Source organism: Lipophrys pholis (assembly GCF_963383615.2).
Source record: "Lipophrys pholis genome assembly, chromosome: 1".
In the NCBI taxonomy this organism is placed as follows: domain Eukaryota; kingdom Metazoa; phylum Chordata; class Actinopteri; order Blenniiformes; family Blenniidae; genus Lipophrys; species Lipophrys pholis.
Genome location: NC_137635.1, coordinates 31,404,152 through 31,430,072, shown reverse-complemented (window position 1 = coordinate 31,430,072; position 25,921 = coordinate 31,404,152). Strand labels below are relative to the sequence as shown.

Genomic DNA, 25,921 nt, shown 5'->3' with positions numbered 1-25,921 from the left:
TCACAGAGTAACTTCAGTCTGACAGACGGTGAGACTTTTGGTTTTGACTCCAGCAGGTTTAGTAGCATTGAAAAAAGGAAAGAGTTTCTCAGTGAAAGTGTCTTTGTGAGTGTAGATGTGACTCAGGTCTCCAGAGTCGTAGAAGGAAACCTCCCCCTTGTCGTAGTCCAGCTGGACTCTGAACCTCTGGAGAGTCTCCTTCATACTGACTGTCTCACCAACACCATTAGTGTATTTTCCATCACCATGCCATAAACACCAGAGTCCATCTTTGGGGGTCGCAGAAATCTTTCCCTTTCTGTCAACTGACTCTTTAGCCAATCCAACAGTCCAGAATGGATGATCTCCCACCTCCACCTCCCAGCTGTGTTTCCCTGAGCTGAAGCCCTCAGAACCCAAAATGTTGCTTTGCATTGTGAATCTCTCTGGATTATCAGGAAGCTGCTGCAGTTTGTCCCCACGTCTCACACTGGTCAGGTCATCAGACAGGTAGAGGCGGTACGCTGCAGTGTTTGGGTCCAGAATGACAGGAGTGAAGTGGACCTGGTCCTTCATCTTGCTCCAGACTGAGAAGGCCAGGTTTCCCAGGTGTTTGGCAACATCTATGAGCAGTCCTGAGGGCAGCTGTGGATCTGACAGTGAGCCCTGGGCTCTGGCTCGGCTCTGAACGTCTCTGTAGCTGCTGAGGAACGCCACGCTGGCTTTCTGCAGCTCTGCTTCAACAGCACCTATGCAGTCTGAGAGGGAGGAGATCTGCTCCTCAATCGTCTTCATCTCTCTGCTCACACGCTCTGCCTTCTGCTCCTCTTCCTCCCTCAGAGCTGCCAGTCTGGACTCCTCTTCCTCTCTCAGGAACTGGTGCAGCTTGTTGAACTCGGCTCTGATCTGCCTCTCTGTGGACACCAGCTGCTTCTTGGACTCTTGGACCAGGTCAATGTACGTTTTCTGTATGTTTTGGTGTTTGTTCCTCTTGTCCTGCAGAGACTTAAAGTCACATCTCAGCTGCTCCTTCAGATCGTTCACTGCTTCTCCTAAAGGAAGCACTTTGTGGCTGCTGTCATGAGGAAAATGGCAGATGGTACATAAAACCCTCTGCTCATCCACACAGAACACTTTGGGCTCTTCTTGGTGTTTAGGACACACCAGCTCCCCCTGCTGGTCATGCTCTTCTCTATCACATGGTCCAGATTTCTGTCTACCAGCAAAGGAGTCTGCCAGCTCCTTCAGAACAAAGTTCACAAGTGGAACGTCTTTGGAGGATTTTCTTTTACAAACAGGACAGTTTTGGTTTCCAGCTTTTCCCCAGAATTGCTGCAGGCAGCTTGAACAGAAGCTGTGGTTACAGCCCAGAGACACGGGCTCTAGGAATGTTTCGTCACACACATAGCACCTCAGGAGCTTCTCGACAGCAGTAATTCTTTCAGCCATTTCTTCTTAAACGTTCAGCAGGACTCACCAGTTCACAGTCTCTTCAGATTCCCACTTATAATCCTCAAATGGTGTGTTTTTCAGCAGAAATCTCAGCCTAAGATGGATTTGCTGCTTCGTTTGGCAGGATACTTTCACTTCCTCAACAGAGCACAAATCATCATTAAGAACAACTTCTTTGACCTGTTGGACCTGTTTTCATCTCGCAGGAGCTACAAGTGCCTCAGGACAAAATCAGAAATTAAAACAGAACCACAATGACCCTGAACTCTAACATTGATCACTATATTACTAAATCTACCAGAGGTGCAATAGCTTCTCAGAACTGTCGAGGCTTTTAATGAATTGTTGTACTTTTCAGGGCTTGGCTCCTGGGGCCCAGACCCCGTGGGTTCCCTCATCCGGGTCTGGGTCCAGGGGCTCTCGGATCTGTCTGGTCTTGGCCTGGTGGCTGTCGTTGTGGCCTGGGGCCTTGTGTCCCTTCTCTTTCCAACTCTTCCTGGCTGGGGCTGGTCTTCTTTGCCTTCTTCCTCTGGTACCGTCAGGGCTGGGGGTCTGGCCTCTCGGAAATGATTCGCTGGAGCCTCCTCGGGTCTGGTGGGGTGCCCGGGCTAACACACACAGGCACGCACACGCTCTACCATCTATCATGAATGAGATGTGCTGCTGCTTTTGCTTGTTGTCTGGCAAATATCAAAATCATCAACTTCGATATCGATCTGCCTCTAACAGCAAAATTATGGTGTTTTCGAGTGCTAGGAAGAACGTTGATTCTCTTCCATCATTAGAACCCAACAGGGCCCTTAGATTGAGCTAGTGATGAACTACAAGTTGTTAGGAACACTGGTTGTGTATTAGGATACCATTGGGCAGTTTGGCCATTGATAATGATTAATAAGTATCAAAGATAGTTGTGATTAACAAAAACAATGCAATTTAATAGGCATCTCATAACCCCTGGGGCACCACCGGTTTAACAGGAAATGATAGCCATTTTTTTTTTTATATCAGACTCATAAGATATACTAAACAATAAACTTTGAATTTGAATTAATAATTAAATCATTTATAATGACCAAAATTAATAGTAAAGCCTGAAAAATTGTGGAGTTGTGTGTGTGCATGTGTGTGTGTGTGTGTGTGTGTGTGTGTGTGTGTGTGTGTGTGTGTGTGTGTGTGTATGTGTGTGATGGAGAGAGAGAGAGAGAGAGAGAGAGAGAGAGAGAGAGAGAGAGAGAGACAGAGAGAGAGAGACAGAGAAAGAGAGAGAAGTCTATTAGAAAGAAACAAATTAAAATGGCATACCACAAGAAGCCACATTCTAAAATGGCGGTTGCAAGATGGCCGACCGAGGTGTTTTCTTGATTGTGTGGTCTAGATAACAAAGACGGATAGTAGCCAGACTTTAATGTCTGCTTCCAGAGTTTATCTAAGTTTAAGGACAAAATATAAGGAGTTTGTGTGAATTCAATTTGCTGCGTAAAACATCTGAAGCTATCATGGGGATCAAATATCTGGTATATCTAAATAGTCTGACAGATATGCTAAAAACAATGCTAGACGACATAGCTCCTCAAAAAATGAAAATTAAAAAACAGGAAAAGTCATCCCCATGGTTTAACTCATCAATCCGCGAGCTTAAACAACACTCTCATAGATTAGAAAGAACTTGGCGTTCAACAAAAACAGACATAGATTATATAGCCTGGAAGGATAGCTTCAAAACTCATAAGAAAGCTCTGAGTAGAAGTAGAACTAATTACTACTCATCCTTAATAGAGGAAAACAAAAACAACCCTCGGTTTCTTTTCAGTACTGTAGCCAAACTGACCAAGAACCAAAATAGCGTTGAGCCCACCATTCCTATCAATATATGTAGTGAGGACTTTATGAAGTTCTTTCAAAATAAAATTACAACGCTTAGGGATAACATCCATCAAACAGTCATTTGGAATGCTTTCAGCAAATACAACTAGCCGAACTAAATTCCCTTAATTCTTCTGCTAAACCAACTACGAGCCTGTTGGACCCAATTCCTACTAGAATTCTGAAAGAGGCACTGCCACTAATCAATAATTCTATACTCGCAATTATTAACCAGTCTCTAACAATAGGTTATGTGTCACAATCCTTTAAACTAGCAGTTATTAAACCTCTCATTAAGAAGCCAAACTTAGACACAAGCCTTCTCTCGAACTACAGGCCGATCTCCAACCTTCCTTTCCTGTCAAAAGTTCTGGAGAACGAAGTCGCTAAACAACTCAACGATTATCTGCACCAGAATAATCTGTTAGAGGACTTTCAGTCCGGCTTCAGAATGAACCACAGTACAGAGACTGCACTGCTAAAAGTTACTAATGACCTTCTAATGGCCTCAGATAGAGCTCTTCCATCTGTTTTAGTTCTTCTGGACCTTAGTGCCGCATCTGATACTGTCCATCATAATATACTCTTAAGGAGATTAGAAGATGCCGTCGGCATTAAACACTTAGCCTTAAACTGGTTTAAATCATATTTATCTGACAAGTTTCAATTTGTTCATGTAAATAACAAATCTTCAATGTATGAACGGGTCCTGTGTGGAGTACCACAAGGCTCCGTACTTGGACCGATATTGTTTAATCTCTCTATGTTACCACTCGGAAATATTATTAGGTAACACAACATTAACTTTCATTGTTATGCAGATGATACTCAGCTATATTTATCAGTTAAAGCCAATCAGGCCGACCAACTTGTTAAATTAGAGTCCTGCCTGAGGGACGTTAAGTCCTGGATGTCTATCAACTTCTTAATGCTCAACACATCCAAGACTGAGGTTCTAATCGTAGGTCCTAAAAAGCTCAGGGATAACTTTTCAGATAGTTTGATTACCTTAGATAATATTACCTTAACTTCTAACAGTGATATTAGGAAACTGGGTGTTATTTTTGATCAGGATCTGTCCTTTATTTCCCATGTTAAACATGTCTCCAGGACAGCCTTCTTCCATCTAAGGAATATTGCAAAAATTAGAAACTTCTTGTCCTTCAAAGATGCAGAAAAAATTATTCCTGCCTTTGTGACTTCACGATTAGATTATTGTAACTCCCAAATGTCAGGATGTCCAAACTCCTCTGTTAGGATCTTACAGTTAGTGCAGAACGCTGCTGCAGGTTTCCTAACCAGAACTGGAAGAAGAGAGCACATCTCCCCAGTCTTAGCATCCTTACACTGGCTTCCAATAGAATCTAGAATAGAATTCAAGATCCTTCTGATCACATATAAAACTCTTCATCACCAGGCTCCGTCCTATATCGAGAAACTTCTAGAAGTGTATCACCCTCCACGAGCCCTTCGCTCTGAGGATGCAGGACTGTTGGTAATCCCTAAAGTCCATAAAAGTAAAACAGGAGGCAGGAGTTTCAGCCATATGGCTCCTTTACTCTGGAATCAACTAGCAGCCTCGGTCCGAAGGGCCGACACCATTAGTTTATTTAAGAGTAGACTAAAAACCTTCCTCTTTGATAAAGCTTATCATTAGGAATAAAATAGGACCACTAAGTTGAGCTGCTCTAGGCCTAGACTGCTGAGGGGATTTTCTCTCTCCCGTTAAAGGGAGTAACTCTACATTTGGAGCTTCTGTTTCTTGTCTTTCTTTCTTTCTCTCTGTGTAACAACATTACTGTAGCCACCAGATACTCCCGCCGTCTGTTTTTCTCCCTGACAGGAGGGGAGCAGGATCCAGGGGATCAGACCCAAGACTCACAGAGTGGAGTTACGACGGTCCTACTACCCGACCCCACCACAGCACCGTGACCCCACCGCAACGGCACGGCCCTTAAACTCCAGACTGAGATTGGTTCATCATCAGACCAACGCTCATCATAGACTTTTCTTAGTATTTGTATTTATCTCGCCTGTCTGCCACTCTCTCTCTCCCTCTTCTATTCCTCTCTCTCCCTGTTGTACCCCATGTACTTTCTCCCCCCAACCAGTCAAGAAAGATGGCCGCCCTTCCAGAGTCTAGGGTCCGCCCCACGCTTTCTTCCTGAAGAGGGAGTTTGTATGAACTTTTCTTCCTGCGAGGGAGTTTTTCATGGCCACTGTTGCTTGTTACATCTGCTTGCTTTGGAAGGGTTTAGTTGGGTTCTGTTGTCTTCTATCATTGTAAAAGCCCTTTGAGATGTCTGTTGATGTGATTTGGCGCTTCACAAATAAAGTTGAATTGAATTGAAAAAATATGTGTATGACGATGACTTTGATGCAGTTTGTGTCGGTTTGGGAGTTAACAAGTTTGTAAAGCAAATATTAGCATGTAAACTCAGTGTTGGTGTGAGGCAGGCTAACATTGGTTTTACAGGTTGCTAACGACTCCTTGTTCTGTGTTCTGTCTTGGAACAAATAACTTGTCAAACCTTTGGTCTTTGGTTTTTTTTATTGAAGCTTCAAGGCACAGACCATACAGAGAACAGGAGGCTGTCTACAGGAGAGCACACCCACAAAATTGCACACTGCGACTTTATCTACTGTGTAAAGTAAGAGAGCAGAGCCGGGGAGGGGTTGGATACACTCTCAAGTTGGACGTCTTGGCAGAAAGGATTTTGTGAGCTGGTGTCGGTGCTGTTCTTGGCTCCTCAGCAAAACAGGATTTGTGTTTTGCTGTTGATGAGGCCAGATGCTGGATGTTGTCCTCTGTTTGCCCTTATGGGGTTCAGGCATCCTCTCTTTTAGCTGTTTGCAGTTCTGGCCAGTTCCTGCTCCTCCGGAGTCCTCAGAGCAAGAGAGGGTGAGTGTTCGCCAAAGTCTTTTGGGTGACTGGCTCCTGTGAGTGGGTGAGCCCTGAGAGGGGAGGGTCAGGACCCCCTGTGGTGAACTCTTGCAGCCAGACGTTGAGACTGACATGCCTGATTTTAATATCACGACAAATAGTATTGAATTACTATTACTGAGCTCTACATGAAGAACTTTGAATGTTCAGGATCCAGAAAATCACAGGTCATCATTTCTGCTGCTGCTTGTTACCTTGTAGAAACAACTTCAGGGTTTCAATGCAATTCTTCATTTCTGATAAACTATTCAAATCTACATTGATTGTTTTCCTTCAATCAATCAACTTTATTTATTAACCTCCTCCACTTTATGTTCTCTTCTTCTCCAGAGTGTAAAGGAGAAGACAAAGTGATGCAGCCACCAGGAGATGTTATTGCTGCTGAAGGAAACTCAGTTATAATGAAATGCACTTTTAAGACCACTGATAAATATCCATATTTGTTTTGATACAAACTAGAAACCACTAGTTACCCAGAGTACCTGCTTTAAGTTTACTTAACAACAGTGGAACAAGCTACAGAGAAGCTCAAATACAGATTTGATGCTGAGCTCTAAGAGAAATCAGTTCCTCTGGAGATCCAGAATCTTGAGCTGTCTGACTCTGCTGTGTACTACTGTGCTCTGTGGCCCACAGTGACAGGAAACAGTACAACTGTGTACTAAAACTGCTGGAGCAAAGACAAGACAATACTTACTGCAGACACAATCTCTCCTGTACAACAAGAAGTCAGTGGAAGAGAAGGACAATCTGTCACACTCACATGTCGCTATCAGACTGATGGAGATGATCCTGAACTTTACTGGTACAAACGGCATTCAGACCTTCAGACTCCTCAGTTTATACTCTGGAAAGGAGCAAAGTCATGGAGTAATAGTAAACATATTCCTGACAGTCGATTTGGATCCCAAACATCAGCCACATCAACGACACTGAGCATTACAAAGCTAACCCTGGCAGACTCAGCTCTCTACTACTGTGCTCTGAGACACAGTGATCCAAAGTGTAGAAGAGGCTGTACAAAAAGCTGAACACAGATATGGGACTCCTCTTCAAAGAGGAGGGAAGTGGGATTCAGCCCACAGCTTCATATCAGATGGATTCTGCTACTTCCTGTTTGATCACACTGGGGGGAGGATTTACAGGAAATACACATCAATTGTTTGATTCTAGAAAGCTGAATTTGACTTCAGCAGTGACACAGACTTAATTTCTCTGAACACTGATTCTTTTTCGATTTGCAGTCTTGAAGAAAATCAGCTGTTGCTTGAATCCTATGCAACTTGTTGACCTTAGGTCTCTGCTCTAAGACCCCGTGAGCCTCTCTGTGAAGTCTTTCAGCGAGAGACAAAACCTTTTACTCACCAGGTTGAATTGATTCAGAGTAAATCTGAAATCTGATCCTAAAGTGACCAAACACAACGTCTTAGAATTGTGCATCGGTACATATTTTCATGTGACTTTATTATTGCAAGTCTTTCCAGAAGATTCTGTACAAGGTGAAGTTTGAGAGGACAACCTGAGAAACTGCCATAAGTTAAAGCATCATACTTGTATAGACTAATATAGTCTGAACTTAAAGTCTTAATCCGTTCATTCACCTCCTTTTCTCAGGACTCCAGCCTCCTTTGGGCCAACATTTCAGTTTGAGTTCTTCTAAAACAACAATGTTTTACAGAAGGTCGAATTATGCAGCTTTCACATCCACCTGTGGTCATTTTCCATGTATGGATCGCCTGAACATTGTGACAGAACGATGTTTATATGACAGTGCTAATAGTGCTCAATGTTTTCTGTCTAGAATGTTTGCATGCGTGTGTACTGCTGATGACAACACGGAGAGAAATCAAGGCATTTCCTAATTTATTGAACATCAAAAGACTCCATTGTTACTGTTGAAACACTGATTTTAGCATATTTTACCAGTGTGGAGGCTGTCGATTCAGACGTATTGACTGAATCTACCCGTTTGAGATCATCTGGGGTGGCAGAGCATTATGCATTATGTTCGAATGAATTGAGCCCTATAAATAAACTGAACAGCACCGAGAGAAAAACATTTGGTCACCAACTTCTTTGATGAAAAAAACAACTTTATTCACACAATGTCAATTTACAACAAAATGCTGTACATTTACAATCGGTTAGTGTTTGTAGAAAGGTCAAACGAACCTTCAGTCTGTGAACACATGAGACTTCAGACGGCCGGGAGGCCGAAGTATCACGACACGTCACTTTTTGTGCGACAAGAAATAAACAGACGGACCGATAGTTTCTGCCTGTGAGCTCTTATCCTCACCATAACCTGCTCCGGAGCAGCAGAAGAATTAACCACCGCCTCATTACTGGAAACCCTGAAGCCCAAAATGCTGCTTTCTTCACGTTCGGCCTCCAGGAATCGTTCCCTCCGTGGACGTTTGCGGCTGCAGCTTGGCTCCGCTGTGAGTCCTCATGTGCACCGTCAAACTGCCCCGCTGAGTGAAGCTCCTCCCACATGTCTGACATGAATACGGCCTCTCGCCCGTGTGCGTTCTCATGTGCACCAACAGGTTGTCATTGCTCATGAAGCCCCTCCCACAAGTGGCGCAGACGAACGGCCTCTCGCCAGTGTGCGAGAGCAGATGTCTCTTCAGCGTGGACGCATCTTTGAACCTTTTGTCGCAGACGTTGCAGGGGTAGGGCTTCTCGCCCGTGTGAGATCGGATGTGCTTTTTCAGCTTGGACGCCTCGACGAACCCCTTCCCGCAGGTGGTGCAGCGGTACGGCTTCTCACCCGTGTGGATCCTCACGTGACGCAGCAGGGAGTTGCTGTGTCTGAAGCTCCTCGCGCACATTTCGCACGAGTACGGCGTCCCGCCCGTGTGGATCCTGGCGTGGACCAACAAGTTGTCGTTATTGCGGAACCTCTTCCCGCAGGTTTTGCAAGCGAACGGCTTCTCGCCGGTGTGTATCGAGACATGACGCTTAAAGGACGACAGTCCAGAAAACGAGACTCCGCAGGTGCTGCACACGTACGGTCTCTGGACGGACAGGCCGGGGCCGGCGCTCCGCCCCCGCGCTTTAAAAGAGTAGGCAGTGGGTCCAGAGTGGAGCCTCATGTGCAGTTTGAAGGTCGTGCTGCAGCCAAACTTTTTCCCACATGACTTGCAGCAATGCGGCGCCTCGCCCGTGTGACTTCTTTCGTGGTATTTCAGCAGGTAAATCTCGTAGAATCTCTTCCCACATACTTGACAAGCGTACGGCCGCTCGCCTGTGTGGAAGCGATGGTGTCTCTTCATCTGTGACAGAAACTTGAAGGTTTTACCACAAACATCACATTTCAGACTCTTCTCATCGGCGCTGCAGCGACTCTCAGTCTGGGACGAGTCGTCCTCATCGATACGGTGGCGTCTCTTGTTGAAGTTCAGCTCTGGATCTCCGATCGACCCCGAGTCCATCTGGCCTCCGCCGTCAGGTTCACTGTCCTCCATGAAGATCTCCTGCTTCAGTACAAGCTGACCTGCTTCTAGGGAGGTGTGGAGTTCCTCCTGTTCCTCTTTAATGTGCCGGGGCTCTGGTTCCTCCTGGTCCACAGTGGAGCTCCTCCTCTGCTGCTCGGAGAGAACCTCCTCCTGCTCTTCCTCCTCCTCGTCACAGACACTTTGCTCTGGAACATCTGCAGGAACAAAACAACACGACAAATCAGATTTAAAGATTTAAAAAAGTGTCCTGATCTGAAAATCTACTGTGTGCATGAGCCTTGAAAATGAAAAGAGAAACCCCCTCCTAAAAAAACAGGAATGAGTCTCCTGGAATCCTGGATCATAACTGATCAGAATTGTGAATCTCTCCTCACAATCTGTCTGTCTGTCTCTCCTCTTCTCTCTTTCTGTCCTCTAACCCACAGGTTCTCAAAGTGCGCCTTGCAGCAACATTTCTGGCGGCCCACCATGAACCACAGTCCTTGGTGTTAATCTAACTGTGCATCGCTTTGCTCTGTGTTGTCATCTTTAGTGACATTAACAGGCCAAAACGGTAATTGCAGGCGTGGGTTAGCCCTAGCTTTACTTCACTCCCAGGAGGTGCAATGTTATTTTTCACCACTGGGATGCTGACGGCGTGACGGGGAAACAGTCCAGTAAAATGTATTTTTGAAAACCTTTGAAGCGAGAAATAAGTTGCGCATTTGAAAAGCTAAAATGCTGCGGTACAGATGTGTGGCTGCTGTGAGGGGCCGCGGCGTAACAACAAAGCTCCCAGGCGGAGCGAGTCGTTCAGTGACGGAGTTTGAAAGTGCCCTCAGCAAAAAAAACAAGGCTCCGTGACAAAAGTTTGTCGACTGACAAAGTGACGCGGCGAATCGAAGATCTGGACGCCGATCTCAGAGAGCAGCTGGGGCGACGTGTGGAGGGCCTGGGACAGGAAGTCTGTTCCATTGTACTGGATGAAAGCCGGACATCAGAGGAATCATGGCCAACCGGAAACAGCTCCACAAATCCCAGCCAATTAGAGCAAGGCACGCTGATCTAGTGTGACACTAGAATTCAGTGTGACTTAAGCTCTGTGTGTGTGTGTGTGTGTGTGTGTGTGTGTGTGTGTGTGTGTGTGTGTGTGTGTGTGTGTGTGTGTGTGTGTGTGTGTGTGTGTGTGTGTGTGTGTGTTTTCCTCTGGTGTTTTGGTAGCTGGAATTGCTCCTGAATAAGGTCCATGCTGATTAAACAGGAAGCAAGTCACACTGAGACTGACTGACTGTTCTAAATAGGTTTTAAAATAGATTCTGAAATGGAATCACTCAGGACTGTAATATCCCACATTTGACTGTAGAGGGCAGAAAAACCCCAATTCTGATATTTGTGTGCTTTACAATATTTCTTAAGGTTTTGCCTCACTTTTTAATTCCAATGTGTTTATTGCACATTACTGAATGCAGACCAATAAATGTAAATTGTAGAGCTGCAACCTGGTCGTTAAAATGTTTACAAATATGATTATTTTTGTCCATTTTCTTCCCTTCGGCAGCCCTCAGCCCAATGTTGGGTTCCTAAATATGAGCTGTAAGTGTCACTTCTAGTACTAGTTTCAGTAAATGTCAAAGAGGTCCAAACTTATGGAATGAGCAGGAAAGTAAATTAAAACAACAAGCCACACTATCCATATTTAAAAGAAAACCGAACCGGTTTACATGCGCCTTAGTACTCCCAGGGTTAAACTGCTTTTTCGCTGTACATGGATCAATTCAAGGTAGAAGATATTATTATTACATACATGTACATTTAGTCATGTATTGTGTTTAGGACCACACCTGTAGGAAAAAGTTTATTTATTTACAAATATATATTTTGCTTGTTTATGTTATTGTAGATGCAAACACTGTAAGTTTGCACAAATTAATCTGCCAGATCACTCTCCTCACGAATGATGTCAGCGGCACCTGGCTGTGGTTGAGCCATCCTCGGTTAAAGTGTACAGATCAAGATGCCCTGGGTGGTGGTGGTGGTGGTGTGTTGGATGCCGGCATAATAACCTCCAAGCTTTTTTAGGGGTCCGTTTTTATCCACAGAATTCACATATTTCATGCACAAGCCCAAATCCCTGGTTGTATGTGTGAAATTGTGGAAAATAAATACATAAATAAAAAAGTCTCAACCTCTGAGTCTGGTTCTGCAGGATTCCTCCTGTTAAAAGGGAGTTTCTTCTTTGCTTGCTCAGGTCGTTGGTGCTGTAAAATGACTGTGTTGTATCTGCTGCTTTGAATTGAATTGAATACATAATTAAAAGGATTGCGGTCTTAGACATAAGACTCAGTGATACAATTTCACTGAATGCAGCATGAGAGACTGAAGAGCTTTTTTAACGCAGATAGTCAAGTGGCTTGGTTCACGTTTTGTAGCGAGGTTAAACTCCCAGCAGGACTCCAGTGATCCTCACGACACGCAGAAGAGAGGACAGAGTGATGTGTTCTGCGGGACTGAATAGGAGTCTTCGAAGGACAACACATCTTCATCGGTCTTGAATTGTAAACGTGGCGTAGTGATTAGTTTGGAGCGATCAAAACAGGACCCTGTCCACAAAAGCTCCCATTAATGCAGTAATACTAATTTTTGGATTTATTATTGAAACAACAGGCTCATGACATTCATGAACTACTGTGTGTGACTCAAACGATCTTAATCTAAACCTCAAAGAAGCCATGTAGATAAATAGATCGATCGATACTTTATTCATCCCTGTGAGGAAATTCACAAGTGGATGGAGTGAATAATTCACCAGTTTGTTGGAATTAGCATTATCAGGGGACACAGAGAACCAATCTGAATAATAATAATGAAACTCTGATCACAGAAACATTATTTGTGGAAGTGTTGCTGATGATGAGGATACTGTGACGATGAAGATACTGTGATGATGAGGATACTGTGATGATGAAGATACTGTGATAATGAAGATACTGTCATGAGGATACTGTGATGATGAAGGTACTGTGATGATGAGGATACTGTGACGATGAAGACACTGTGATGATGAGGATACTGTGATGATGAAGATACTGTGCTGACGAAGATACTGTTATGATGAAGATACTGTGATGATGAAGATACCGTGATGATGAAGATACTGTGATGATGAGGATACTGTGATGAGGATACTGTAATGATGAGGATACTGTGATGATGAGGATACTGTGATGATGAGGATACTGTAATGATGAGGATACTGTGATGATGAGGATACTGTAATGATGAGGATACTGTGATGATGAGGATACTGTGACAATAAAGATACTGTGATGATGAGTATACTGTAATGATGAGGATACTGTCTCGAGATCCTCTCACCTTCGACCCGGAGCTGTATGTCGTGTCTCCTGATGAAGTCCCGCAGGCCTTTCTGCCGGTCTATCTCCTCCTCGTACTGCACGATGGTTTGCTCAACCACCCCGATGATCTCCTCTGCAGCCGCGGCCAGCCGCGCGTTGATGAACTCTCTCAGAAACTGAACCGAGGAGGAAGACATCGTCCTGCTGCTCACCTGCTGACAAGACGTTGACAACAATCCTATCACCTCACATTGCTTCCGGTCCACTTCCGCCCGGCCTCACGCCGTCGAGAAGTGACACTTTCGTTCAACTTCCGCCCGGTCTCACGCCGTCGAGGACATTTCCGGTTTACTTCCGCCCGGCCTCACGCCATCGAGAAGTGATACTTCCGGTTTACTTCCGCCCGGTTTTACGCGATCAGGAAGCGACATATTCAGCTTACTTCCGCCCGGTCTACACCACCAGAAAGCGACACTTCCAGTGCACTTCCGCCCGGTCTCACGCCGTCCAAAGACCATAGTCCTGTCAACAGGACTGAACTTGAGTGATTGTTAGTATATTTATATTTTTATGTAGGATTTGAGTGTGGACATGTATTTTGGGAAGGGGTGCACTGTCTGTATGAATGCAAAACTTTTTTAATGTTATATATACGTATGTTTTTGTATGTATATATGTGCTGATATACGTACTTATGTGCATATGGTGTGTGTTTATATTACATAGCATTCTTACTGCATATATTTACAAATACGATACAATCTAATTTTAACACAAAGATATTTATAAAGTAGAACTAATGAATATTGGATAAGGGTAGTATTTAATAAGTTTTACTTTTTCCTACCCTTTTAGACATGTTAATTTAATATATAAGATATGTTTGTGTGTGGGTGCCTCAAATTAATTAAGAAAATCTTGTGTGTGTATTGTGTTTTACCTATCATATATCACAAATCATTGTTTAGCCCACTATGAATATTAAAATACACCAAACCATGTGTTCGGTATCAGATTAACATGCATGACGTCTGCAGGAAAGAAAACCAGGTGAAAATCAGTTTATTAGTCAGTGATTTATGATTGATTAAAGTCGCTGACATTTCATTGCTCCTGTCAAACAGATTAGACTGAGCGGAACGGGCGACCAGACCAAGATAGTAGGGCCACCGCCAATAGGGAATAGCGGTCGATTCGTCGTGTACTCCTTGTAAAGTCTATAACACCATCAGGCAGCGTCATATTCAGTCCACTTCACCGAAGGGAAAGGAAAAACTTTTTAAAATTATTTACAAGATTTATCCAGTTGGTGAACTCTTAAAAAATGTAACTCAATTGAATTGAAAGTTTATTTTGGGCATGTGGGCACAAAATAAATTATTCAAACCATAAAAAAAATTACATAAAAACACGTGAAACAAATAAACATGAGCCAAAATTAAGGAAAATAAATAATGCCCATCCATAACTGAAAAGGAGGACGAATCCGAAGCTTATTTACTCCTACCCCTATTCCACTTCAACAATGAATCATTTAATACATACATATATACGCACATATACATACCGACATACATACCTACATATACAAATTAACAAGAAAAGTATTAAATGCATAATTTATAAATAACATAAATAAATATTTTTTTACACCAGTGTCACAGCCCGTACTCCTCCCTATATATAGTGAAATCCACTGATTTGTATCGTTTTTTGAACTGGGTTGTGCTTGAACACTGCCTGTGCTCCGCCTCCAATCCATTGTACAACCTCACTCCACATATTGAAAGACAAAATGATTTTGGAGTTGTGTGAAATCTCCCGTGTTTTAGCTTTAAATCCCCTCTCCAGTTATAACCCCCGTCTCTAAAAAAGTTTTTAATATTTGCAGGAAGTTGATTGTTTATTGCTTTATAAATCATTTGTGCAGTTTGAAATTGTACCAGGTCAGTGAATTTTAGTATTTTTGATTTGAAGAGTGAATTTGTGTGATCTCTATAACCAGTTTTATGAATTATTCTTATAGCTCTTTTTTGTAAAATTAATTTGAAAATTGAAAAGTATTTCCCCAAACCTCAGCACAGTAATTTAGATATGGCAACACCAGTAAACAGTATGAAATGTGGAGTGACTTGTGGTAAAATCCGATACTCCCTTCCCTCCTTTATCTTTAGGCCTTTTCATGACCTCCCTTCTTAATCTCTCCCACTTTGATCCCCATAAAAAATAAAACATGGCCCGGTCCAAGTCTAAAAGCACTCTCCTAGGAGGCATAAACACAGAGCTGATCAATAAAAGCAAAGGTAAAAATCACAGCTTTGATGATTAAAACCTTTCCTTCCATGGTCAGTCCTCCAAGTCCCCAGAATCCTAGTCTTTCTCTGACTTTCCCTACCACGTCTGGCCAGTCTGTCTTTCCCCCTCCCTCCGTGTCAAATTTCACCCCCAGTATTTGGGAAGTCCAGTCTTCTCAGTCTCTATACATGGTCCATAAAACTGGGCTTGGGTCTTGTCTCGGTTGAGCTTGGACCCAGAGACCTGTCCATAAAAGTCAGTCACGTCCAGCGTCCTGTTGACTGATAAAGAGTTCTGATTGGTCAGGAGGCGGAGCTTTGACCTTATCAAGAACATATCCTGCTCCGGAGCAGGTTAGACTTTCAGCGTCAGTTACCACGGTGATTTATCCCGGTAAGAAGTGAGCGAGCGTCGTAGTACGGAAAACCAGAGTTAATACTTGAAGTTTTCTTGGTAAGAGAAAATCCAGCTTTGTAGTACAGGCCTCTGGCCAGCTGGTGGGTCAGCAGGGCTGTCTGAGCCAGAAGGCGGCAAGACCTTCTCCAGGGTGTCCAACATGGCCCCGCTGAACCACACAGGGTTGGACGGGATGGCAGACTGTTGCACAACAGATGTTCCAGTCTTTGAAAAAGAGAAAAAGACAGACTCAATTGTTTTTTATCCCCAAGAAAACTGCACAGACTTCCGATCGCACAATGATTGGGAGAAACCCATTACCTGACCCTCCTGGCCTACCGTGGTCCACTCCCAGGGGTCGATGCGACAGGGCACGGGGACGTGTCCCATCACAATCACCCTGGGGGACACCCTGGCACACAGCAGTTCCCAGGGAGACACCGGGGACTCAGGCGGAGGAGGAGGTGTCAGCTGGTGGACGGCAGCGTCCCACAGCAGCTGCATCAGGATTGGCATGTCGTCGGAGTCGCTGACGTGCATCTAGAAAACAAGTCGAACCCAGCAGACATTTCACTGCACGTGTATCAGACATGAAAGAAAACAAACTCCAACAACAAATCAACTGTACTTACTCCATCGGGGGACCACAGCTCCAACCTGTTACGTTCCGGAGGTGTCTTCCGCTGGGTTTTTGTCGGTGTGGGTGTAGCGGACGGAGCAGGATGCACACCTGAAACCAATGAGAGGCCAGTATTTAGGAACCGGGATTCCAGGCTCTCATCACCAGATCGTCACGTTTACCCCCTCCGTATCTTGACTCAGTCCCTCAAGTTTTTTGTGATGGCTAGTTTCTTCGTGTTTAAAGATACTTTGAGTTATCGACCCTGTATTCTACTCCCCTGTGGAGTCCCGGTGTGCGCCGCTCTGTCCTGCTGGGAAGATCGCGTCCCCGTGACTCCCACCGCCGCTTCCACGCTACTCTGAGGATTACCGATCGGCTAGAAATACCCCTAATAAACCCTTTACCAACTTACCTTCCTGGTCCTGTCGGCGCTTGAATCCTCCACACCACACCTGACACAACCGACGCAGAGGGAGGCACTGTGCTACAGACATGTATGGAAGACCTGAAAAAAACAAAATAGGGGTTGTTGAATTTAATCTTTTCATTGACGAAGCGACTAAACAATTGATTGTAATGTATTAATGCAGTTTCTTGATTTTCTAGCAGTGGAGCAATAAAGTTCTAAAGATATTCAATATGTTCTGCCTAAATATCAAGAGGAGAAAGATAAAGTAGAAAACACCAGCAACTCCTTCACCAGAGACCAGCAGTTAGCCCGAAGTTGCTCAATTGTTTTACTGCTCCGCCCAGCTACACGCTACATGCCAAGCGTCATTCAAGTCCCACTGATACAATCAACTAGCCGTAGTGTGTGTGTGGGGCAGCCACAGCGAACAGAGTGTAGATCAGGGGTTTCAAACTCCGATCCGATTGAGGGCCGCAGCCCTGCATGTTTTCCATGTCTCCCTGCTTCCACATAGCTGATTGCAATGAGCAGCTTGTTGTCTGGCTTTGTGCTGAATGTGGTGATGAACCATCAGGACATTCAGGGGAGGGAGACATGGACAATATGCAGGGCTGTGGCCCTTGAGGATCTGAGATTGAGACCTCTAGTGTAGACGCTGACGAGGGGGCGCTCAACTCCCAATGCAGAGCGCCCCTATAAAGGGGGCACTGCGGTAAAAGAAATAAGAGCTTTATAACATGACTCAATAAAAAATAAAAATTCTTACATTTAGCTGCCCTTATTTGACAACAATGAGTCCAGGTCAGGCAGACCCCGCAAGACAACTGCTCCAGAGGACTGATTGTTGGCTCAAAAATCCAAGGCAAGCTGATTTCCCAGGCGACAAAACTTTTGTCTTGACAAAATCTGACCTGTTTTCAAATGATAAACATGCTTTCAATGAAACAATTTTATTACATTAATCATCATTTGGGAGGGCTTCAGCTTCCATATGAGCCATTTACGAAACTAATTGATTAGTTTAAAATCAAGCTATTAGCTGTTTGTACAAAACGGATAAGCGACAAGACTTTTATCAGGAACTATAGATGTTGTTTATCATAAACAACAAGACGGCTGTTGTAAAGGTCCGTGTACTTTTCGGCCATTCGATTTTCTTTTTGATGTCAGAAAATAATCCGATTTTCATTTTCCGATTTGATAATGGTAGACGACTCGTTTCTTGTTTGGAAGTTGAAAATCGAAACAAGGAAATTGAGTTGTTTCCCGTTATGGGTTTAACAGAATTCGTTGATTTGCCGGACAACCCAGAAGACAAATCTCTTCTTCGTTTGATGGGAGAGTAAACAACAGCGCATTGCGTTGCTGCCCCCTTCAGTCTGCCTGTGAGCAGACACACACACACATCCCGACCCTCACCCATAGACACCCCCTCCCGCCCAGCCCAGGAGATTTGAACCTGGTCTGAGCGCTTCAAAATATCACAGTGATGGAGTCTTTCGTGTTGTTTCGTGGTGGGAAAAGAATGAGCCTGCGGGAGGACGACATGTCCGTGGAGGTGTCCGTTACCGTCTCCTCCATACAACAAAGGCTCGAAACACCCTGAGACTGCAGCACATTGACGGGACACCACAACCAGGTTGAATATGAGAAATAATAATTTTTTTTTTATCCCAAAACAATATTGAAGGAGAAAACTAAAGCTATTAGAGAACAACAGAAAGGGGCTGGAGACCCTGGCCGGAATAATCAAAAAGATGAGAAGATACTGAGCCAGCCACGCAATGGGCCGTCGCACTCAGCACCTCCTCCTAACCTCTGAAAACCACAACCTAGAATCCAAAGAAAAACCGATAACTGGACTACCAGAGATCTCCAGCCCAAACTAAAACAAGAAAAAACCCAGCAACCTAGGCATCCGAGGAGGGGAGACCAATGCCTAGGAGAGGGGAGACAAAAACAAAGTAAAGTTAATCAACAGAACAAACAAAGAAGCTTGCCCACAACGGTGTGCGGCAGAAGGAGGAAGAGCGCCTCAGCCCTCCTCGTCTGCCTTTTATCACCTGCTCCTACCTGAAGCCTGATCTCACTCAGGTGCGCAGTCGGCAGAGGGAGGAGGGAGAGAAGAGGCAGAGAACTGAGCCACACCTAACAGTGACTAAATGTAATGTAATAAAGCAATTTATTACAGACTGCCTAACACATTTTTACTATCAGTAATCTGACTCAAATATCAAATCTGTAATTGTAAATGTTTTAATTTAATTTGTACTCAGAGTGATGATAATAAACAGAACTGAAATGTCTCAGTGTCATCTATAGTTTGATTTTGAAAACATATCACATAATAATTACCAAGCAATTCTTTACTGAAATGGTAGGCCTATATTTTCATGACGACCTTGGTGCAGCGGTGTTTTGATGACTATGAAGCAATAAAAGAGTTTAGTGTTCTACAGTTCGTTTTTAAATTTAATTTCTTTTCCATTCTATCCCATTTTACAAGTTAGTGCTGCAACCGTGTATATCACAGATGATGGCAACACAGCCATTTTCCCTCAGGCCGCAGGGAATTTCCCCATCATGAGCCTCACCAACCGACGGCACTATGAGGCGCACGGTGATCAGGGGCCAAGCATGAACCCTGTGACCCGGGCGCCGGTCCCCTTCTCTTTCCCCTCGTCCTCTGTGGGTTCTGGTAGATTGTGAACTACTGGATAATTTAATCTTCCCTCGAGAATAAAGTGTCCGTCTGTCTGTTTCAAACCCCAGGTCAATCCACTATGCTGAGGTTGTCCATGACAAGCTGTCACCCTCAAGAATGGTGGTGGTGCTCTTCTCAGAAACCGAGGCGACTGTGGAGGGCTTCGCCACTAAAGTGAGGGAGGCTTTGGGGGCCGAGGAGGACATTACCTTGACTGACAGAAATCCTGGACTCAGATGGCACAAAAAGTAAGTTGCTAATTATCTCAACTACTTTGGTACATTTCTCACATCAGAATTGAAAAGTTCAACAGTGTTTTTTCAATCCCTCATGTTCATTTACATTATAACAAAGTTCTCACTCTTTCGAGCTTTTAAATACAAACGTAAAGAACATTCTCTCTGACTGCTTAAGCGTGCATTACTGGAACCAGAACTCCAGGAAAATTTTTCGCTTTGCCTGAAAGGGAAATTCAGGAGTTCCAGAGTGGGCGGTGGGGAAACTGCCATTTGTCATGAAACTCTTCTGCAATGTCCAGCCCTTCCTTTTCTGTATGGGTGTCAGAAATTACAGTTTTAAAGCCTTATTGTCAGGACCACAAATAGTTAGGCATTCAGTCTAGACTGGACACAGTAGAAGCTTCAGCCATTTTAGTCTCCAGAATTCCCAAATCCACCAACTTTGACCTCACAGATATTTTCCTTAAGACGTCTCTTTTCCACTGCCTCCTCAGAAGGATTGGCAATAAAACGCATCCATGTCACCCATAATGACTAGCTCTGTCCTGACAACTTGAGAACCAAGTGAAACATTTTGAAATGACGAGGACCCCAAACCACAGTGGGGATCAGCTGTACACTTGCCTTGGTTTGGACAATTCCCACTAACTGTCCACAGCGAGTCCCTGACTATGCTCCCCCCTAGTCTTCATGTAGGTACTTGTGGTGTGTATTTATGCACTGAAGCCCACTGGTTTGGACAAGTGACGAGCAACAATCCAGAGGCCAGGGATGTGCTCCCAAGCAATACTTTAACCACGTTCTCCACAACACTACCCCCAACCCTGACAAACCAAAGAGGAATGCCGCTTCAGCCTAGCAGGGAAATATCCGCACCATTTGTTTTAAGTGCACAGAAAGACCAACACCTGTTGACTGTCCTTGCATTTCCTCACCAAAACGTGGCCTCAAGAATTTGCTGTGTCTTACAGGCGAAGACACCCAAACAAACTTCGACACAACATTTAATTTAACCTCGGGCTGTTCGATATGGCAATATTAGAACGTGAAAGTTTAGAACGTGTTGACGATCTGACAAAGCAGAGAGATGGTAGAATGTCTGTAGAACACATTTTATATGTTGCAGTTCTATGCTGTGTAGCAGCGCTGCAGCATAGAACTACAACATGTGGAACATTCTATATGTTGCAGTTCTGTGCTGGCGCATCAGATGTTCCAAGTACACCTGACCAATCAATCACAGTCAATTATGAGCGTCTGTTTGTGTAGCGCGGTAGCGAGAGTTTGTATAATCGCCTGTATAACACATTTTATATGTTGCTGTTCGATTGCTGTGTGGAAACAGTCGACAAAATGACAACCATGTTTTGCCCGTCTATGTTTTGCCCGGGGCTGCCGTGCACAGACACAGTTCAGATGTAATCTGCCACACAGAAGAACTCCGTGTCGGATGTCTGAGCAGTAATATGTTGTAAAGCTGTTGGATCTTTAATAATTAGGTTCAAGAACTTGGAGTTTAAATCGGTGCAGTTTATGAGAGAACCTTAGATGAAGTTCAGTTGTATAGCAGATGTGACTGTTTCTACAAGGGAACTGTATGTGTATTTATACGTCTAGAACAGGGGTGGTCATTCCTGGTCCTCGAGGGCCGCAATCCTGCATGTTTTTAATGTTTCCCTGCTCAAACACCTGAGAGTTATCATGACGAGGCTCTGCAGAAAGCTTGATAATGAGTCAATAATTGCCGTCAGCTGTGCCGATGTGAGGACACATCGAAACCGTGCAGGACTGCGGCCCTCAAGGACCAGGATTGCCGACCCCTGCTTTAGAATGTATAGAAGTATTTAGACTATTGTAATAGAATACATGTATCCGTCTGTCATATTTTGAATATCATTCCATAATCATGATAGTACATTATGACAAAATTGGATTTTTTAATTTCTTAATACCTTTTCAATAGATAAATAGCCTTAATATATCAGCGCGAACAGCGTTTCCTCTACATTCATCTAGGAGATTCTACTATAAATAGAAATCGCAATATGATATCTTTGCCATATCGCCCACTCCTAATTAGTATTTAATTGGACCCGAATATCAGGAGCACAGAAATTGCTACTGGTACCAGCCCCACCACACATGCTTCAATGTTACATCACAGTTTATGCAACCTTCAATCTTCAAAGCCTTAAGATGATCACACTCTATTCACTGCCACAATTTCATCAAAATGTGACAGTAGCTTGAACAACAGGCTTACTTTGAGTTATACTTTGTTATTCGCCGGCCCGCCACAACCACACTGTTTGATTAAAATTTTTCTACGTCTTGAGGTTTCATCAATGTCTTTAGATGGTCCTCACCAGATTTCATGTGATAAGCATGAAATCCGGAAGAGTTTGTTAAATTCCAATGCTTTGCAGTTGTAAAATCAACAGAAAACAGCGGACTTCCGGTCAGTCACAAAATGTCCTGGAGATTTTCACCACAACTGATATTTTTGCCAAGTTTGGTGAATTTTTAAACATGTTCAGCCCCCCCAAGAAGGCAATTCATTTGGTAAGAAATAATAGAAAAATATTAATAAATTGCTTCAGATCGCATAGGGTCCTCACACTCTTGGTGCTCAGGCCCTAATTAAATGTAAAACCTGTCACAGAGGAGTGATTGCACTGCCGCCAGTAGCTTCCAAAAGTTTCTCTTTTGCAAGGGGCTCCACCTGCTGGTTGGAAAATATCACTACATTTGAGGAGAAAAATCTCAACGTTAGAAGCCCAATTTGGTATTTTAGTTTTTTTTTTGAGGTCAAAAGAAGCTCCGATGCAGAAACTGAAATATTCTATGGTTGTTGGTAATGAGGAACAACGAATTTCAAATTGTCTAACCTAAAGTAAATGGACTTTCCAGTCCTATCAAACTGGGCCAGATGCTGTCCAAAGCAACAAAATCAAGGTTCCACAACATATTGCAGCAAGAAACACATCAGTCAGCCGCTGAACATGAAAAACAAAACCTTACTTAAAAAAACTACTGGACTTGACATCCTGTAAAACCTATGCATGTTTACTGGCCGATAAATATGATCCTCAACCCAAAATTAGACATTACAAATAAAAAGACAATAACCCGACTAGAAACATGGGAAAGGAAGAGCCTAAAAGATCCAGAGATGGTAGATGTATGGCAAGACGTCCAACAATTTGACCGAAATACATTCTTCCTGGTTGACATAATTCACACTCAAGAATTGACGACTTCTTCGTGTACAAATTTGACCACATACCTATAAAAAATGTAAAACACAAAAGCTGACAGACTTTCAGGACTGTCGCCAATCAACATGTACAACTGCTTAAGGATTTAAGGTGGAGTTCAGTTGCCTTTCTCTGTATTTGAGCAACATACACGAGGACTTGCACACTGGCGAAAACACCAATTAAAGATTTTTCTAAAGATTTTTTAAAAAGATATTCAAAAAAATAAAACACAAAATTAAAAACCTGAGATCTCTGAATAAACCGACTTTTAGTCTTTGAGAAATAAAGAAAACATGAAATTCAGTCTATTCGATATGCTCAGCATATGACCAGCACTCAAGAAGTTTTATTGTTTCTATTTAGGTTTTGTTTGTTTAAAGTCTATTAGTGCCTCCAAGTTCCTACCACCACCCTGGATCCCAAGACGACGGAAAGACAAAGGAGCTTGAATCCGATGAGTAGTGGAGATGAAGACCAGGGATGATGACTTGAAGATCCAGTGATTGATGAGGAAGAGAAGGATGAAGAGGACTGGAGCAGCACCGTTCAGTCTGTATTAACAGTCTCAATAAAAAAACATGCAGAATCACTCAGTTTGCAAAATCAACACTTTCAAACTCGGCATATCAAACCATTTTAATAGCAATTCATCACATTTTTAAAAAATTCTAACTTAATTAAGTTCAGCTTGATAAAGCAGTTTACTGAGGCCCAACGACCAAATCGGAGAACACAAATATATATGTACTTTCATATTTCAAACTTAGTAAAGCACTTTAAGTATTTGTGTATTTTGAGTGAAAACAGCTTCACCAAGTTATTAGTTTATCGAGACTAGTTGTAATCATCCAGGTTAACAGACACTAATTAGCCATTAGCAAGCAGCGAACTCACCGGAAACACTTGATAAACGTGGTTTGGACGGATCTGCAGCTCGTAGCTGTTGGAAATATTGTTGAAAGCTGCAGGAGAAGTTCTACAAGTTAGTATTACATATTTTCTTCCTTAATCCAAGAGGTTAACTTGCTTCCACTTTGGGCGGGATGCTACTTGCAGGTGTTTCGGATTAACTGGTGACCGACGTCCTTTAAAGTCGGTCGTTGCTGCTACAAGTGGATGTTAAAAACCCGACAGAAGTTCGGAGCCTTCCGAGAGAAGTCAATTTAACCGCATTAACAATAAAGTTTAAAGTGTTTTATCTTTTCTGAGTCTGTGACCTTCAAATCAACTGCGACACGTGCTCGTTGGGGTCCTGCTACGGAGGGAGTGGGGCTTCTTGTTGCTCTTCTTCTTCTCTTGTTTTATGTGAGTTGGAATACATGGTTGGGTGCATTACCGCCACCTACTAAGGGGGTGGGGCTACAACCCAGGTCACAATTTAAAAGGAGTCAGGGCTAGTCACCATTGCACAGAAGCTGGATCAACCTGTGAATCAGCTTTCTTTACGTCATGATATTGTTTTGTTTGATCTTTTTACTGTAGATTTTCCTTTTTTTTTCTCTCCAGAAGGTCTTCTACCATCATCATGTATTCCAGCACTACTTCACTGTTTATTGTCTTATTGTTCATTAATGATTTGTGTTTCCTCCTTTCTGAAAGATCATTATTATCTTGTTCAGGCAGGCTTTGTGTTAAACTGTGTGACAGCGTGAGTGAGAGGGATGTTGCAGTCGATCATGATGCTGTATACTCAGTGATGCAATTGAGTCCGTTTTTTTTTTTTTAAATTGGAGCACATGAGAACATACAAACTCCATACCAAAAGGACTAAAACTGCAGACTCCAACCAGGGATTCTCTTGCTGTGAGGTGAGAGTGTTACCAACTAGCTCACTGTGCTGCCGAGGACAATGTCTGTTAAACTGAACTAACTTCTGCACCCAGAACCATGTGAACACAGCTTATATGTTGGTTCAATAAAAATATAAGAAGATTTGTCCTTCAGGAAACAAGTTGATTTTAGGCCCTTGAGTGTAATATTATATGTTGCCTTGTTTGATAAGTAGAAGTCCATTTCCACCACTTAAAAAGAGAAGAAAACTTACACTTGAGTAAAAAAAAAAAAAAAAGATATCCCATGTTAAGTTATAATTATGAAATAGTACATTTAAGTTAGGAGATAGTAAATTAGAATTTTGAGATAGTAAGTCATATTTTTAAGATACTTTTGCACAAGTCAAAAGTAGAAGGTCTTTGTTGGTGTGAGTTCACCTTTTCCATGTGACCAGCGTTTTTGAAGCACCCATCTGTAACCATTGGATAGACCAGAGGCTTCCAGTTGCTGTTCAATGAAAGTTGCCATGTATCTGTGCCAGATTGTCATTGTACCCGGCGTCTAGATGTCCCATGTCCTCAGTGTGTCTTCTTTTTGTTTTTTGGATCCTCAGCTCCTTCCTATGGACTCCTGCTCGGATCACCCTCTGGACTCCTTCAGCTGTGCCTGTAATGCAGGGTTTATACATAGGCATGATGTGTTCCAAAAATCATTTCCCCGTCATGTGTGGCACATTCCTGACATTCTTGATGTGGCGTAACGCATCTGAACAAGGTTCATAAATGGGCGTTTCGGTTGGGGACATTCTTGATATTCCTGGAGCAAGTTTTTAGCTGCCAAAAAAATCTTCCACGAATATCGAGAATTACCTGGATTCATGAAGTTTGAATCTGAGCCTGTTGATTAGTTGTGATGCTTGCTTATACCTAATGGAGCGTGACAGCATTCTTAATTTATTCGTGATGGTTGTACCTCATCATAACCATCCACCCTGAATCATATAATTTAGGTCAAAATCATGATCTACGGTCACAAACTGAGATTTGTGCCGTCCTTGACTTGTCATCGTTATGTGTAAACGCAGCACAAGCTCACTGTTGAACTGATTCCCTCTGTGTGGGATTCTGCTCTTGGGTCCCGTCCTGGTTCGTGACACGAACCAGTAAAGTCGGATTCTGGTATACAAACC

The 25,921-nt window shown here is 43.3% G+C and overlaps 2 protein-coding genes across 2 annotated transcripts; both read right to left on the bottom strand.

Moving 5' to 3' along the window:
* Window positions 1-1,491, bottom strand: LOC308110042 (zinc-binding protein A33-like; the record flags this gene model as incomplete). The annotated part of the gene is made up of 1 exon (XM_080464066.1): window positions 1-1,491. The coding sequence occupies exon 1, from the start codon at window positions 1,426-1,428 to the stop codon at window positions 1-3; it is 1,428 nt and encodes a 475-aa protein (XP_080320192.1). The 5' UTR covers window positions 1,429-1,491.
* Window positions 1,492-8,316: 6,825 nt separating this feature from the next.
* LOC308123835 (uncharacterized protein) lies at window positions 8,317-13,295 on the bottom strand. The gene is made up of 2 exons (XM_080486532.1): window positions 13,054-13,295; window positions 8,317-9,893 (listed from the first exon to the last, which is right to left on the bottom strand). The coding sequence occupies exons 1-2, from the start codon at window positions 13,229-13,231 to the stop codon at window positions 8,617-8,619; spliced, it is 1,455 nt and encodes a 484-aa protein (XP_080342658.1). The 5' UTR covers window positions 13,232-13,295; the 3' UTR covers window positions 8,317-8,616.
* Window positions 13,296-25,921: the final 12,626 nt, after the last annotated feature.